Source organism: Pogoniulus pusillus, chromosome Z (assembly GCF_015220805.1).
Source record: "Pogoniulus pusillus isolate bPogPus1 chromosome Z, bPogPus1.pri, whole genome shotgun sequence".
NCBI lineage: Eukaryota > Metazoa > Chordata > Aves > Piciformes > Lybiidae > Pogoniulus > Pogoniulus pusillus.
Window position 1 is genome coordinate 48,718,941 of NC_087309.1, and position 17,709 is coordinate 48,736,649.

At 44.9% G+C, this 17,709-nt stretch overlaps 1 protein-coding gene across 1 annotated transcript in view; it reads left to right on the forward strand.

Moving 5' to 3' along the window:
* Positions 1–583: 583 nt before the first annotated feature.
* The window catches only part of SERINC5 (serine incorporator 5), a 53,174-nt gene continuing 36,048 nt past the window's right edge, over positions 584–17,709 (forward strand). Inside the window, exon 1 of the mRNA XM_064176504.1 lies at positions 584–1,056. Within this exon, the coding sequence (XP_064032574.1) occupies positions 1,030–1,056 (27 nt within the window). The 5' untranslated portion in view covers positions 584–1,029. The remainder of the gene's footprint in view (positions 1,057–17,709) is intronic.

Here is a 17,709-nt window from a genome sequence, read left to right on the forward strand (position 1 = left end):
TGTCCCGAGTCCCATATGTGGCATGTTCTCTCTTATCTCAACATTAAGGATGTACCTAAAGCTTAGTCCTTGAAATTTTTAGCAATTAGCTAGCTTATTCTTTGCACATTACCATATATAGCATGACCTCTGCAGTTAGGCGTATTTCCTGATGTGCAACAGCTGTACCTACACTGCCGCTTGCAGCTAGGCATACTTAACACTCTATTAAAATGTTTCTTGATTAAACAATTACAATTACCTATTACACAAACGTTGATTTTTTTTTCATGAAGAACCGAAGGTCTTAACAGCAGAGGGATGCGGCTAAGCAGTCTGGACCTGAACCAGGTGCACTGCAGCGTTAACTTTGATGCCTGGTTTTTAAGATCCACGTTTATATGCCTTCTTCAGTGAGCTAATTAAATTATAGCTATTAAATGGCAGGTGTTTCAGGGGATGTATGAGCAGGCAAGTGACCTTCACAGTGTCCTTGAGGGTAAAACACTCTGCAGAGGCTGGTCCTGCATGGGTTCACTCTGCCGCAGACGCAGGTGGAAATGCCACCTCTATTGGCTTGGGGAATCACGGACGGCCGTGCAAGAGAACTCCCCTGGCGCCTTTAACTCGCGGTACGGATCCGTCGGGGCCAGGTGGGGGTGTAGCGCTCCAGGTTCGGAGGCTATCCCCTCGCTGGGAAGAAGGCTTCGCAGGGACAGACTGGATGGCGAGGCCCACCAGAAAGAGGAGCAGGAACGACTGCCGCAGCACCCACAGCTCCCACGGTGGCGGCCGCGACTGGGCGGTCCGAGGCGCAGCGAGCCCTGAGTCTCGTCAGGCCCGGCCCTACCTCCCCTCGACTGACGACAGCGGAAGCCAGGCGGCGAGGCCGGCTGAGGGCGTCGCGGTTGGCAGCGGGGCAGAGGCGGTGTCGCTCCGCCCGCGGCGGCGGTGTCTCGCGTTCTGCTTGCTCAGCTCAGCCCAGCCAAGCCCAGCCCTCTCCTGCATGAGGGAGGCAGCGAGTGAGCCCGGCCACTCCGCGCCGCCGGCATGTCTGCGCCCTGCTGCGCCGGCCAGGTAAAGGGGACGGGGGAAGTGCGGGAGGCTGGCAGGTGTGCGCCGCGGGCGGCGCGGGCCTCCGCAAGCCTGCTTGTACCGTCCGGGAGACGGGGGTAGGTGTCTCCGAGAGACGGGCACTGGGGGCCCGCCGCGGTGCTCTGACCGTCGTCGGTCTTCAGTGGGAGCCGGGAGCGAGGTGCTGGGGGAGCACCCCACAGTGTAGGAGTGGTGACGGCCCACTGCGCGGCACTGAGCGCCCTGGGAGGCACAGGGTGGGGGCTGCATCTGTGTGCCGTCTCTCGGTCACAGCGTCGTGCTTTCCACGGTCAGCCTCCCGTGAGCTGGCCTCCTCAATACAGTTAATGCATTAGAATTACAGCGTTTGCAGAGGAGAAGCCTGCTGCAGCGAGGCTGCCTGTCTATACGGCTTGGCGCTTCAGATGTTTATAGTGGTGGAGTTTCCTGGATGGATTCGCCTCCTGTTTCTCGGGGGCACTGCACGACAGAGCACTGCCTGCCGGAGGCGGTGGAGAGCCGCTCTGCCCGCGGCGGCCGCCTGCATCGGCAGCGGTGGTGGGGCAGCAGGATGCTGGTGACGACCCGGAGAGGAGCTTGCCAGAAGAATTGTACTGCAAGGAGCAATTCATAAAGGGGTAACAGATCACTTGGAGCTGCGAGAGGTGGATAGATAATTGCCGCTGACGCCTGGTGGTGGTGATAGTTCTCACGGTTTAAAAAGTGAAACGGCCTTCATTTCTCCCTTAGCTGCTAATTGCCTGGCACTCCTCAGACCCTCTCATAAATCACTTTAAATTTGGCTTGTGGAAAGATAAAGCAAATGCAGATGCTGATGGAGGAAATGAGAAATAATGATAAATGATGGTAGAGGGTGATGCAAGACCTATGCCCTACATCTTTTATGTCGTGCACCTGTTTTCCTGATTGAGTTTGTTCTGATGGAGGAAGGAGGATAAAGGACCATGGGCTGGGCAGTTTTTGTCCTTCATTTTCCCCTGTCTGTGCATCTGCAATAGGAAGCTGTTACTGCTTGTCCCATCTGCCACAGACTAGACAGCCAATCATGTTGGTTTACATATTTAAACACCTTGCAGTCTGAATTCTGTTGATATTTCTTCAGTGGGCCCTCAGCCCACTCTCAGTATCTGATTAGTCTCTTGCTTTTATTTGAAGCAGCTGGGGGGAAAAAGTCTCACATTGCTTTAAATCTTGGGCTAGAATTGTTCTTCGGGTTGCAGTTCTTCCAGTCTGTGGTAAATCAGGAGGATGACTGAACATGCCTCCACATGCCCATTCTTCATGAACTCCCCTGCAACTCACCAGAGTCTTGGGTATAGCAGTAACTGCATTTGATAATATTTCCTCTTAAAGTAGAGGGACTCCAGGACTGCTACTTCTCATGTGTTTTGGCAGTGAGAAGTTAGGGAGCAGCTTAACGAAGTGTTGTCAGTAAGTGCTGTTACTGCATCAGTTTGTGGCTGTTTGCATTTTCATTGCTTTACTTGGTGAAGAGGAGTGAAAGTGTTGTGAGCCTTGTGTGGTGAATAGCATGGCTTTCGTGGGACTGAACTTTGAGACATTCTTTAAAGTCACTGTTACTGCCCTTTGTAGTCATGTCTGATATTAATATTGACATTGATGTCTCGCTTTGGAGTCTGTAAATGAACTGACTTCCTTAGTGATGTCTGAACTGAAGCAAAAGCAGCAAAATTGTGCAGTACCTTAGGGAGATGTATCCTGTTGCCTGAAGCACTACTTTTGATGTAAGACTTATCTGTGCTAAGTAAGCCATATTGCTGGAATTATACATGCAAATGTAGTGCTGGTAGCCTTTTTATAGGCTGACACGATAAAATGGCATAAATGATGTTTCAACAGCATGCAATATGACTTTTTTTTTTTAAGAAGGAAAAATAGTGCTTGCCTTCATGACTTGATTTATCCCAACCTTGATGAGGAAATGCTTATTTAATGTGATCAATATAGAAGAAAAACAAAAGCAACACAAGTACTTCTTCCTCTCGCAACCCAACTTCCTCAGGCGTTTTAAGAATGCTGTTAATAAAGCTGAAAAAACAAGAAAGAACTTGGCCTCTCCTTAAGTGCTCCCCAAAAAGATGAAGCTAACCCAGAAACAGGAAAGATGGAACTTCTGTGAGTCCTAAAAAATAACACAACTCCCTAATTTTTCCCTAAAACATACCGGTTTAACAAATTTGGTGTTCCATGGGGTAGGTTTTTTTGCATTGACTGGTTTTGTCCTCGATGTATTTTGTGTCTGACTCTCTGTAGATATCCTTTCCTAAAACCAACTGGCAGCTTTGATACTGTCCTTCCGAGCTGTGAAAGTTCAGTTATGGATGTCTGTAGGTGATACCAAGTTTTGCCGTGAGTTAACATCACTTGACTATACATTTTTAATCTATTCATAATGCCAGTAAATTTTCCTGGTGTGAATTAGACGATGAGTGATTGGTACATTTGGTTTTCATCAAACTGTGCTAAAACATCTAGTTTATGCTGCCTGTTGGAATAAACACATAAAATTTTGCAGCCCAGACTCCTGTTGTTACAGCAGCAAGCTGCCAAACTTCAGTGTACTTTGGTTATGCTGATTCTGCAGTCAAAAATTATTTAAAATAATCTTAATTAAAATTACTGTGTGACTTGTGTCCTTGCCAAATGGACCCTGGGAACTTACTTTCAGGGAACTTGGCCATTTACAGACTTTAGTTCTTGAATTGTTTTTTATCAGGCAATGTACAAACTTTTTGAAGAGAATTGCAATTTTTAGGTTTCTGGGCTGTAATGTTTCCTAAGTGTTTCTTCTTTCTGTAGTGTTTCTTTGGTAGACTTATTTTGAGAATGCAGTGAGAATATAGTTTGCCTTGGACCTCCACAATGCTTTTGATTACATTAAAATATCTGCTTAAATTGACAGGAAACAGGATTTTACATCTGGCTTTTCTTCAGTAGTTATTCTCAAGAGAATAAAGTTGAGATCATGGTTAAGAAAAGCAGCTGTTGCGGAAAATCTTTATTGCAATGAATATGTTTTTTCCAGAGCTAAATAAATGTAATTTAGATAGTTAACATTAATTTGAACTGTGCAGTGTGCTGTTGCCAGGTTGTTGAAGGAGATGGATTTTTCAATTAGAACTGGTGGTTATTAAAGCTTATGAAGTTATTTTTGTGAGTATGTTATTTCTGCAATAAGAGATATTTCTTTGATACCATTCTGCACTTAGAAATGGTATCGCATAGTAAATGGTGTAAGATGTGCCACAAGTTAGAGCATCAGGCTTTTGTTTTATACCCAGACCTCTAATTTGGGGGATTGGGGAAGAAAAAACAAAATAGTTTTTCATTTATAAGATTGATCTCAGACAATCTTAGGACTTCTAAAGCTCATGGATTTTGTGGCTTGGGAAAGAAATCCCCCTGTGCACTCTGTGGTGGTCTGCTTCGCTGGCACTGCCTGTTTACATCTGCAGGTTGAGAAGTGAGTTTGCGGTTCTGTCCTTGTGGTCTCATCTTTTCATTACATGGTGAAAAGAGTGGCTGTGTCATTCTTGTCCAGGTTTGTGTCCTCTGAGGATGCTGGAGTACTACTGGAGTGTGTGTGTGTGGCGTGATGTGCTGCAGCACTGTGGGGTGGTGCTGGCAGGATTCCTGACGCTGCACCACATGGTGCTCCGCAGAAAACATCTCTTCCGCAAACGGGCTTTCTATGTGAGTGTAGTGTAGGTTATTGTATTTAACCTGAGCTGATCAATTAAAAAAAAAAAATAGCAGTGAATCTTCTCATCTCACATTTGCCTTCATTCCCCCTCTGCTTCCATTAATCGTGATTGAACATTACTAGCTGCCTGAAGTCTGACATGGAGTGTTGTACAATACACGCACATAGTTAGGAAAACCAGATCGGAGTAGGACTCTTCCCCCAGTTTGCAGAAACTTAGAGTTACTACTTGAAGCAAATGTTTGCTTAAACAACTGAATTTACGATGCCTGGTGTTTCTGCAGCTTTGTCCATTCAGGCTGGTGTGTTGATTCCCCTTTTGTAGATGCTGAACTTGTGTTGTGGCCTGTTCCGTACTCAGGGTTGAGAGATCATTTGTTTTCACTGCTAAACCTTATGCCTATTTTCAAGGAAATCATGAGAATGTAGTGTCTCTCCCTCCCCCCACCTGCCTGCCATAGTTGGATAAAAATTGCTACTGGTTTGAAAATTAATTAGAAAGGGAGGGAAAAATGACGAAAAGATGAAGAGTAGTGATAAGCAGTGTATAATTTGATACTTGCATTGCTAGGTTGGAATTGGAGCAGAATATTCTCCTTCTCATTTCAGGCAGTGACAGTCTCTGTTATTCCTGCTTAATTTTTCCATTACAGCCCAATTTTTTTTTTTTGTTGTTTTTGCCCTTCTCCTCTTATATTCCACAAGTTGGTTGCATTGCAAGTTTAAAGGAACAACTTAAATACCCATTCCCTACATCTGTGAAATGAAGGCAGTGTAAGAGCAGGGCCTTTGCTTTTAAGGGCAAGGTGTTTCTTTTCTGCAGAAGGATACTGATTCCGAAAATGTGGAAAACTGCCTGAAACTCATTTTGGGGAATCAGGAGGCAGGCAGTCTTTACTGCAGTGCTGGGTGCACATATGAGTGTATTTGCAAAGGTGAGTACACCTTATCCCAAAGCCAGGCAGTTTATATACAGAGTAATTATACATATTCAGTGGATTAAAAAAATATTATCATACTCATATAATTTTCCTAGAACTAGTTAACATATTCATTAGTGTGATACACAGACTCTATTCTGTAATCCAGACAGGAGTTGGTGGTCCACTGGTTGTCTCTAGTGGTAAATTATAGTCTTCCTTGCAGTATCCCATAGTAAGCCATGCCTCTGCACATGCTTCTTTCAGCCATCCTCTGGTTGCCAAAGCATAAACTGGTTCTAACTTGCTCAAGGTCACAATCCTTTTGGTTTGGATAGTAGATATGTACTATCTATTCCAAAAGCAGTGCTCCACACATCCTGTTACTTCTTGCTGAATACTGCTGAGCACTGTGATTCTGGGAGCTATGTTTCTGAGAGGATGTATGTGGGAATTAGCACCTAAAAGCTGCTTTATTCAGTATCAATATAAATCCTGCTGCTGAATTTATTTTTTCAAGTATTTTTTTTCATTGACTGAGGCTTCCATTACAATGGATGCACTTTGATTGTGGATGCAAGCAGCCCTTGTTTGAGGGCAGTAACACAGTGACAGCCTTTCAGTGTAAGTTGAACTGATGACTGCTGTCATCACAACCACATGCTGAGGTTGGATGGTGCTCCCCGCTTAGCCACGTGAAGGTATTTGGTCTTTAGATTGCTTCGAAAATGCTTCTCATGCTCTAGTTAATGGCACTTCCATTTCTTTCTCAACTGCCTGGGCTCTAATGTGTTTTGACATGTTAAATACCTTGTCTCCTAGCTTTTTAGGCTGTAATCAACCATTCTGCCAACTGAACATGACCTACTGCATTGTTCAGGTTGCTTAAGGGATAGGCTTCAATGTCAGCAGGTGCTGTAGCATGAGGCATTGAGGGACTGAGCCAGCCAGAGTTGTGGGAGAGCAGAGGAATTACCCATGACAGCATGAGGTGGAGGAAGGTGGCTCCATGTGTGTTTTGAAAAGAGTGCTGGCACACACAGCAATCTCATTGTCATTTTAATTAGTGATATCTAGGCTGGGACTGATGTTTGCAGTTAAGTGATGGGAACATTGAAATTTTATGTGGTACATGCTTAAGTGTTTAAACATATGGGTGTTCACAGTCTGAAAATTGAAGGTTTTGCATGTCTTTCTGTCCAGCAGGACTGATCTAGAATGCATTAGCCTGTCATCTCTCGTACTGAGTTGTAACAGGCAGTGGTTTTACTATAGCCAGGTGGGGGTAGATCTCTTCTCTCAGGCAACCAGCAATAGAACAAGGGGACACAGTCTGAAGTTGTGCTGGGGAAAGTACAGGCTGGATGTTAGGAGGAAGTTCTTCACAGAGAGAGTGATTGGCATTGGAATGGGCTGCCCAGGGAGGTGATGGAGTCACCATCCCTGGAGGTGTTCAAGAAAAGACTGGATGAGGCACGCAGTGCCATGATCTAGTTGATTGGATAGGGCTGGGGGATAGGTTGGAGTGGATGATCTTGAGGTCTCTTCCAACCTGGTTGATTCTATGATTTTCTGGGGAGACTAATCTGTTGTGGGATTTTGTCCTGGCTTCTTGTGTTCCAGTCACTGGGCAAACAGTAGCTCAGGAATACACTTAAGATGCTGCAGTAGGCTCTTTAAAAATGCTTATCGAGAGGTAAGCAGTGGGACAGCAAGAGCAGGCTCCATTTTCAGCCTGGCATTCTGAGATAAGTTGGCTCTTGTGACATTGATGTTCACACTACATTGTCAGATTAATAAGGCATGTGTGTTCTCTAACACACTATGATTCACCATTTAATGATTCACCATTAAGTTCTTGAATTGATGTTCACTTTGAAGGATCTGTGACAGAAGAAATTGTTTATTTCAACTATAGCTGTGGGTGAGAGGCCTGGAGCACAAGCCCTTTGAAGAGAGGCTGAGGGAGGTGGGGTTGTTTAGCCTGGAAAAGAGGAGGCTCAGGGCTGACCTCATTGCTGTCTACAACTACCTGAAGGGACACTGTAGCCAGGTGGGGATTGGTCTCTTCTCCCAAGCAACCAGCAACAGAACAAGGGGTCACAGTCTCAAGTTGTGCTGGGGGAAGTATAGGCTGGATGTCAGGAGGAAGTTCTTCCCAGAGAGAGTGATTTGCCATTGGAATGGGCTGCCCAGGGAGGTGGTGGAGGCACCGTCCCTGGAGGTGTTCAAGAAAAGCCTGGATGAGGCACTTAGTGCCATGGTCTAGTTGAGTGGAAAGGCTGGGTGATAGGTTGGACTGGATGATCTTGGGGGTTCTCTCTGGTTGATTCTATGATCTAAACTGGGATGTCTTTAGTAATGCTTTGGGTAAGTAGTTTTTTAAAATTTTTTTTTTAACTGTGATGTAGTGAGAGCTTGTTAATGTTTTGTACCAATTTATTGTCACTTTGTACAAAGTATTAGTGTCTTTTACTGCCTGCCTTAAAGTCCTCCTGGACTCAGCACTGAGCCAACCTTTGAAGACACACCATCTTAGTGGATCAACTCAGAGCTGTCAAAAAAAGTAAATCAGCTCTTCCCTCTAAATCCTTTTAAGATAATGCATACAGGAATTTAATTTTAACTGGTTCTTCACTCCAGTAGTACATGGACTTAAGCAGTCACTGCACTGCACATGTTTCTCTGTCCCTGGTGATAAACCGTACTGCATCTGTGTGTGCTTCATTCTGCCTCTAGTGTCCTGGTCTCAAGCATAGCGCTGACCTGGAAAAAAAATCTGCTCACTCTATGAACTCACAGCCTCAGACTGGCCAACTTTGCCATTGCTGGCTTGTTTTTCGTCTTTCAGTTGCTCTGTTAATGGCTCCGCTGCTGTGAAAGGTGAAGAAATGCCTGCAGCATGAGCTGGAATGACCTGCTGATGAGAAAACCGTAACACGGGAAATGGTAGGAAAGGACAATTGAACCAAGCGACTAGCAGAGATTGCTGTCAGTGAAGATGGTCAAAGGATCAGTGCAAAGAAGCTTCAGGAAAACAGTAGCCTGTTTTCATCAGCTACCTGAGACAACACTTAAAATTGCTTCCAAAAGCACACAGGCATGATGGAAGGACCGGTTGAGCAGAGAGTACTGTTGAAGGTGATGTAACCCAGGTGGCATGACCATGGTGCAAATAAAAGGCACCTTTTCAAGCACAGCCAGCTAGCTGGTTGCTTTCACAGGGCGTGCATGGAGGGCAGGCTGCTCTCAGTGGGGAAGTGATGTAGATCAGCCTCCCCTGCCTGCAGGAAAAAGAAGCCAGATGATTTACTCTGCTGTCTGTAGTTGGGCTGATGATGCTGCCAGGAGGGACTGGGGGAATTTGAGGGAATGCAGAAAAAAAAAAAAAAAGCCACACAAGTGCTGTGAGTAGAAGGGTTATAGCCTTCAAGTGAGACAGGATAAATAGTTTGGGTTGTTTCCTTGATAAGTGTGGAAAAAAGACCAGGTAAGTAAAGGGCTCTGTAAGCTAGTGAAGAAAGCCTTACCAGTGTTGGCAACTGTATCAGACAAATTAGAAGGTGGACTGCCTTTTTTCTGTTTCTAATGATAGATTTAAGTAACCAGAGGAACACCCAGCCACCTGATACTGCCCTCAAAGGACAGTCTCTGCTAAAAAGAGTAGCAATACTGGTGGGGAGCTGGGTGCTCCTCTCCAGCCAGTCTTGCAGTGTGACACATTGCAAGACTCAGGTCAGACTAAACAGTTGTTTTGTTTTTTGCAAGACTGGCTGGAGAGGAGCATTTGGGCAATCTTTAGACATTTTGCAGTGACATTGTTTTCTAATGCTGAGGTGAGTCACCATTTACTAGTGTTTGAGCATGGAGACAGAAGCTAACCATCCTCAGTTCAGCTTGATTTAGCTCTGCCGTTACCTGGCATTAGCTCACTGGCATTTTAGCTCTTGGTATAGCTGTCCTAGATGCTGCTTTCTTGACTGGTCTTTGACATGCTTGTGCAGTGCAGGGCATAAGCCCTTCACTTTGGAAACTCAGCTCAGATCAGGAAATGTTGGAGAAATTCTTGCTAGCAGAGGACACAGAAATCATAAACATGAGCAACCTGTGCTGGGAATGTCCTTGAGTCCATCCTGGGAGTTAGATACCGGGCACAGAGTGGCTTCCCCCCAACATGCAGCTGCAGGGGGTGGAGTGCAGCTGCAGGTGGGCAGGGTTTATGCAGCCCCAGAGGCTGACCCTCAGATTGTTATGGTATACTGACCTACCCATGCCTTACAAGTAACCCTGTACCCTCTGACTGTAACCAATCTTGGTGGAGCACGCCTCTTGCTAGAATGCATATAAGTCTCTGTGTCACAGAAATAAAGTGGATTATGAACATCTAACCATATTGGTGAACAAAGAGTCATTTTACCCAAGTGCTCCACTGGTTTATACGCCAATAAGGAAAGCCTTGCCAGAAAGCAGTGCTCAGGCAGCATCTAGGCTGGCATGATTTTTCTCTGAAGTCAGTTTTAACTCACAGTTTGCAGTGTGACATGTACTCCAGAACAGGTCAGTTGTTAACTGATATGCTGGATGCAAAAACCTCTCATCTTGAGCCACATAGTTAGTCTGAACATTAAGGGAGCAGTGACAAGCCAGTTAGGCCAGACAAAGGACAAAATTATAGAATCATAGAATGGTTTAGGTTGGTAAGGAACCTCAAAAATCATCCAGTTCCAGCCCCCTGCCATAGGCAGGGACGCCTCCCACCAAGCTCATCCAACCTGGCCTTGAACACCTCCAGGGAGGGAGCATCCACAGCCTTCCTGGGCAACCTGTCCCAGTGTTTCACCACCCTCACTGTAAAAAACTTATTCCTAACATCTAGTTTATATTTCCCATCTTCCAGTTTAAACGCATTACCCCATGTCATGTAATTACAAGACCTTGTAAATAGTCCCTCCCCATCCCTCCTGTAGGCCCTCTTCAGATACTGAAAGGCTACTATAAGGTCTCCTCGAAGCCTTGTCTTCTCCATGCTGAAGAGCCCCAAGTCTTGTAGCCTCTCCTCATAGCAGAGGTGCTGCAGCACTCTGATCACCTTTGTGGCCCTCCTCTGGACTCGCTTTAACAGTTTGATGTCCTTCTTGTGCTGGGTGCTCCAGAACTGCACACAGTACTACAGGTGAGGTCTCATGAGAGCAGAGCAAAGGAGGAGAATCATCTCCCTTGCCCTGCTGGCCACACTTCTCTTGATGCAGCCCAGGACACAGCTGCTGTCTGGGCTGCACGTGTACATTGCTGGCTCATGTTGAGCTTTTCATCAACCCAGACCCCCAGGTCCTTTTCCTTAGGGCTGCTCTCCAGACATTCTCCACCCAGCCTGTTTCTGTGCCTGGGATTGCGCCCACCCAGGTGCAGGACCTTACACTTGGCCTTGTTGAATTTCATGAGGTTGGCCTGGGCCCACCTCTCCAGCCTGTCCAGGTCCCTCTGGGTGGCATCCCTGCCCTCTAGTAAGTTGACTGTGCCATGCAGCTTGGTGTCATCTGCAAACTTGCTGAGGGTCCACTCGATTCCTCTGTCCATATCACTGACAAAGGTGTTATACAGCATTGGTTCCAGCACTGACCCCTCAGGGATGCCACATCTCACTGGTCTCCAGGTGGACATTATGCTGTTGATCACCACTCTCAGCCTGTCACCATCCCATTCTTCGTCCAGCAGTGCTCCACCCATCCAGCCTGTGTTTTTCCAGTTTGGTGACCAGGATATCATGTGGAACAGAGTCAAATGCCTTACTTAGGTCCAGGTAGATGACATCAGTTGCCCTTCCCTTGTCCACTGTTGCTGTGACTTCATCATAAAAAGCCACTAAATTTGTCAGGTTTGATTTGCCCTCGGTGAAGCCATTGCTGGGTACCACCAATCACCTCTGCTGTGTTTTCCATTTGCCTTAGCAGAGCCATTAGAAAGATCTACTCCATGATCTTGCTAGGCTCAGAGGTGAGTATGACTACTCTGGAGTTCCCGGGGTCATCTTTCCCTTCTTGAAGATGGGTGTTATGTTTGCCCTTGTTCCAGTCAGCAGGAACTTCACCAGTCTGCCGTGACCTTTCAAATATGATAGACAGTGGTTTAGCGACTTCATCTGCCGCTTTCCTCAGAACCCACGGGTGCATCTCATCAGGCCCCATGGGCTTGTGCATGTTCAGCTCCCTTAGGTGCTCACAAACATGGTCTTCAATAATAGTAGGCAGATCTTCTCTTCCCAGTCCTTACTTTTGCCCTCTGGGGCTTAGACATTGTGGTTGAAGCCCTTGCCATTGTAGACTAAGGCAATGAAGTCATTGAGTACCTCAGCCTTATCCATATCCTTTTTGACCAGCTCTGCATTTCCCTTCTGGAAGGGTCTCACATGCTCCCTAGTCCTCCTTTGCTCACTAGTACACCTGACGAAGTTCTTGTTCCCCTTAATGTCCCTAGCCAGATTTAATTCTAGCTGTGCTTTAGCTTTCCTAACTTGAGCTCCGGTTGCTTGAACAACTTCTTTGTATTCATCCCAGGTTACCTGTCCTTGCTTCCACTCTCTTTAGACCTTCTTCTTCTGTCTAAATTAAAACCTCTTTGGTGAATTTAGTTACTTCACAGAGACAAAGCATGCCATTGGTTGAAGAAACCCTTGCAAAATGTGTGTGCTTAAGAATGGGGAGGTTCTGTAATAGTCTGAGCCTAGCTGTTAATGGTTGGGACACCTGACACTGGGCATCTCTTGTTCTCATGAGCCAGAGCACTAACAAAATGGTTGGCTTGCTAGATGTTCTTTCCTGGAACTAAAAGTCTGAGGACAGGTGTGTAGCTTCTTCAGAACATCACTCATGCCAGGCTTTCTGCTTTGCTCTTCAGCCTGGTTGAAGGCTGCAAGTAGTGTGCTGCATGTAGTTGTGAGAGTAGACATTTGGGTATTTCTAACAGACATTGCCATGAAAAGCTCAGTGACCGCATTCTCTGCAAGTCTTACTGCCCAAATAATGCTAGTAGTCAAGGAATTAAGCAGTGCATGAAAATCTAGGCTGTTGTAGGCCCTCATGAAAAGAAGTTTCAGCAAGGCACATTCCCATGCTCCACGGGCGGGCCAGAAGGCATGTGGTCTCTGCAGCTGCTCTGGCAAGGCAGTCAGTTGGGAGGGAGGAGATGAAATGTGTTAAATCTTCCTTTCATTTAAGTAACTAACTTTTTTCCTTCCCCCCCACCATGTGCCCCTCTTCTCTTTGATTTGCACCATTTCTGTTGAAGTGTTTCAAAAGGAAGAGTGCTTTGTTGTGATAAGCTTGATAGTTCCTTACGACTTGTGTAGTTTAAAAATATCATAGACTATTTTGGGCAGTGATCCTGAAACTCCTCACATTGCTTTAATGGCTAAGCAAAATATTTTCTAAGACCTTGGAGGGTTTTTTTGAAACATCTGTGGAAAATACCTTCTAAAAATGTCAGTATCTCTACAAAAGTAGTAGACAGGACACATTTGCTTTACTTCTCAGTCTTGTATATAAACAGTTGCATGTATGCTTAACATTACTGTCATACTTGATTTCACTGATGTATCAGATTGGATCACAGCTTGCAAAAATCAGGACCTGGGTGTGTAGCAGATGCTAAGTGTGTGTTGGTGGAGTTATTCATTGTCGGGTGCCAACAGCTTGTGCACGTGTCAGTAAACCTGCTTTTGCCCTTTTGCTAATGAGTCTAACTCTCGTTAGGCACAAATATTACCCAGGCTGGCTCAAGATGTGAGTGTGCAAATATGTCCAGACCTGCCTCTACTTGGAAAAACTGGTTTGCATGGACTGGGCTGTTACATAGTCTTCTTCTCTTTACTGTATGGGTATAAAAATTACTGTTCCTTTGTATTGGCAGGAGCCTGGTGCACTCAAATCAGATGAGGTGGTAGGAAAACACTGATGAAATATCTGTTCAGAGAAGGCTCAAAGCACACAAAACTGCTCTTCTTGACTGCTTCCACAGTGTGCCCTCACTAGAAATGGTTAAATAGGTTTTGCTGTTGCATAGTAAATCAGCAGCTGAGAAGGCCTGATACACCATCTTTCTTTTGCCCTTCTTTTTTTCACCAGTAGGATGTTTTGTTTGGCCACCCCAAGCAGAAGAAACAACTGGCAGGTGTGCTAAGATGCTGGTGCCAGGATAAGAGTGAGTAAGCGAGTGAGTGGCCAGCAGAGGAGAAAGGCTGAGGGGCCAAGTGGCTATTGAGTCAGACTGTCTCTGAGAAGAAATGTCTGTAAAACTGCACTTAGAGTACTTTTTAGCAGAAGGGTTTCCCATACAGCTTTCCATAGCTGCTGTTGTGAAACCAGTGAAGTCAGCCATCATCCAGGCCAGCAAAGCAGGGGACCAGCCAGCATTGCGGAGGCCTGGAGTTGCAGTGTGTTGGCATGAGAGGCTGGCTGATTAGAAGTATTAGTGGAAACTCTAAATACTTGCATAGTGTGATTATTTTCAGACACTGTTGTTCCCCTAGTGAGGAGATATAAAGCTAGAGAGAGAGCCAGGGTGGCTGTACATGCTGTCTGACTTGTGGGAGCCTTTGGATAAGAAAAACTTAGAGCCAGAAAAGTGGTGTGACAGACTCCTACTACAACAGCTTGGTTTTCAGATACCATTGCCCTGGGTTCTTGGAGTGATCACAGGATCTTGAAGGAGCCGTCTAGGTACAGTTTAGAATTTTCAAGGCCCACCTGTTGGCAGCGGTTTGGCCTTGGGTTTATCTGGGTTGTGTTTGTCCTGAGAATCACGTGGCACCTTCTGTCTGCTGAACCTGTCCTTTGGAGGAGCTTTTTTTTAGTGATAATCAAAATCTGTAAGTTATGGTACCTGCTTTTTTTTTTTCTCCCCAGATAGTTTTTTTAACATGAGGAGAATTTGTTACTGCACTTCTGCACTGTGGATCCTGAGCCCCTGGGTAGACCCTCACTGCATTTTAAAGACAGATGCAAGGCTTCATGGGCAGTGGCTGTGGTAAAAGCATGCAACATCAGAGAGACTGTGTGGTGCAGCTGCACACTGTCCTCAGCCTTTTAACAGAGAACTTGTTGTACATGTGGGCTTTGAAGTCTGCCACTAAGATAACATATTTGAAACCTCTGAGGTCCGTAGGTTGTGAACATCATTTTACTCTTAAAGACTGTTTTCATGTATTTTTGGATAACACCTATTTCATTGTGGCCCACTGGAATGCAGTTACTCATAACCAATGTTTAAAAGAGGTGAAAAAAAAAAGAAGTAGCAGCCCTCAAAATGCCAAATTTGGGACTGTGGATGAGGAACCTAACCAACTTTCTAGTTTCCATGCCTGGTCAGAGTGGTTAAAGGTGTGTGTCTGCAAAAGCTGGAGACACTGGTGTTTTTAATAAATGTTGCCAGTTTGTGGAGTACATGCTCAGTGTTAGAAGCTATTATTAAAGACTCTCTCAATAATATGAAATGTTGCATACATGGGCTATATTTTTCTATTTAAGTATTTGTTGCTTTAAATAGCAGCTACAGGGTCCCAGTACTGGAATAGCAGGCAAGTTATTGAACATGGATGAGATTTCACTGGCAGAGCTTCCTAGCACCTGGCTTAGGATAATATTCCTTTTACAAATGCCAAAGCTGAATAATTTTTTATTTTCCTACTATAGTTTTTAGTATTACGCTGAGTATGGTCAGGAGTTTAATACTTTGAATCTGACTGGTAGATTTAAAGGACCCTTAGTCTTAGCTTTAAATATTTTTTTCTTCATAATTCTGAAGTGCATGGTTTATACTCTTCCAGCATATTTTTGTTCCAAAATGCTGTTAACTCCATTTGCTGAATTGGTAATTTGCCACAGCTTCCTTTTTTCTTGGGCTTGTATTAATGCTGTAAAGTTAGCTTAATTTCACTACATATATAAAAAAAATGGAATTCAGCTGCCACTGCCTCGTATTTTGAAAGTATACTTGCACAATATGCTTATGCATGTAGTATTTTTAATATCCAGCTTTGGTGCCAAAATTCTGCTTATTCCCCACAGCTGGAACTTTGTGTATTTTTTGGATGATTGATGTTTTGCAGCAGCAGCAGTTTTAGCAGTTGTATGCTTGGAGGCTTTTACCTCCTCTAGTGTGAGATCCCGTGGTGAGCTGGGAGTAGGGCAGCATGGAAACTAGGTTGGTTTGTCTCAATATTACGTCTTCTGCAAACTGAAGAGCTGCTGTCAAGCAAGGCAAGGGTCATCTGCAACCCCTTTTCTGCAGGACTGAAGGCAGGAAGCCTGAGCTTGGGTGTTGCAGCAGGGAGTCATGGCAAAGAAATAATAAGCAAATAAATAATAATAATTGTTTGGGGCTCTTTGATCAACCAATCTGACTGTGACTCTAAGGGTTGTATCGGATATGCATGTCTTCAGACACACGTGTGAAACCCCCATCTCTGGCCTGGACAGTCATTGATGATGGAAGAGAAAGCATCCAGGGAGGAAAGTAGTGCACGGTAGTTTGGTGCCAGAAGGTATGTGCAGGCCAGTTAAGTTTAGTCAACTCAGATGTGGTGCCTGTGCATTTTGAATCCTGTGGCATGGGCTGAGAAAAGACATCCGTCATGTACAACTGCTTGCTTGAAAGCAAGGGGTTCCTCGAACGTCCCCACAGCCCCTCAGGCAGCTAAGGAAGTAGTGGGAAAAGTGGCCTTGATGTGCTGGAGGCTTTGGTGCTGCCCCTGCGCTGCATGCTAAGCCACAGGTTACTCCTTCAAAATAGAGTTGATGAGGGATGAGGTTGCTCTGGGTCAACAGCAGTGGGTCCTAGAAGGGAGTATCCCTGCTTCTGGCTGCCTGATGATGTCCAAAAATCCCTCCTGTGGTTGTGGCTGTTAGGTTAATCACAGGAGCTGTATGAAGCTGCTGCTTATTGCAAGGAAGGGCCTGGCCAAAGGACAGTGCTGCTTTGTGTATAAAAATGAGCCTTTTATGTATGACTTTTCTAAAAATAGATGGCAGGGAAGGTACAGTTCACCTTTGAAAATTAATGAAACTGTTGACAGCAAGGAAATCATGAGCATCACGTTAGATCCCTTTCAAGATATATTCAGTACCTTGTCCCTGTTGAATAAGGAATTGTGCTTTATACTTGAGCTTTATCTTGATGGACCCTCAGTCACAGGTAGAAAAGCACTAAAATATGTGAGGAATTTTGTCTTTAGTAATGTTTCAACACTGGTCGCAGTATCAGCTATAGCATATTTTGCCATTATTTTCCTTGCAGCTGTGAAGTTTTTCCTGTCTGTTTTGTGTGCGGAATCACCACTTGCACCTTTGCAAGGTGTGTCTGGGTATTTGTGAGGCTGCCTTCTCTGCCTTTCTTCAGTATGAGATGATGCTATCTTATTTTAGCTCTTTCAAGCTCAGCTGCTTTCTTTGCAGTAAGCCAAGTATTTAAACTCTTTCTCTAGGGCTCAAAATATTTAGAAGTGTTAATGTATTTATTTGTTTGTTCGTTGTTTTATTTGTTTGTGAGTTTGGTGCTTGTTTGTTGTTGTTTTTTTTTTTACTCTTGTCTGTTTGTAAGGCCTTTAGCACAATTATCCCAAAATGTGATTTAAACAGTTTTTCCTCCTCTCTTTAATTTGCTCAGCCTTTAGTAGTATAAAAACTTTCCATGTACCATAAAGGACACCTTAAAAAGGATGGTATGGTTTTGGTGAATTGAAATGGATCTGTACAGGTTGTTTGAAAAAAACCCTTTGGCCTGTCTTGGAAACAAAATAGCAAGACAAGTCAGCAGTCTGTGCACTTACTGTGTAGGTGTTTTTTAACTCATGGAGGGGGAGGAATGCATTGCAGGAAATTGAGCGCAACGATTGCAATGCTTGTTCTGGTGAATGAAACGTATCAGGACCACAAACTCCACAGAGGTACAGGATTAACAAATTTGGACCAGCTCCTCTTCATTCTCTTCACTCTCATC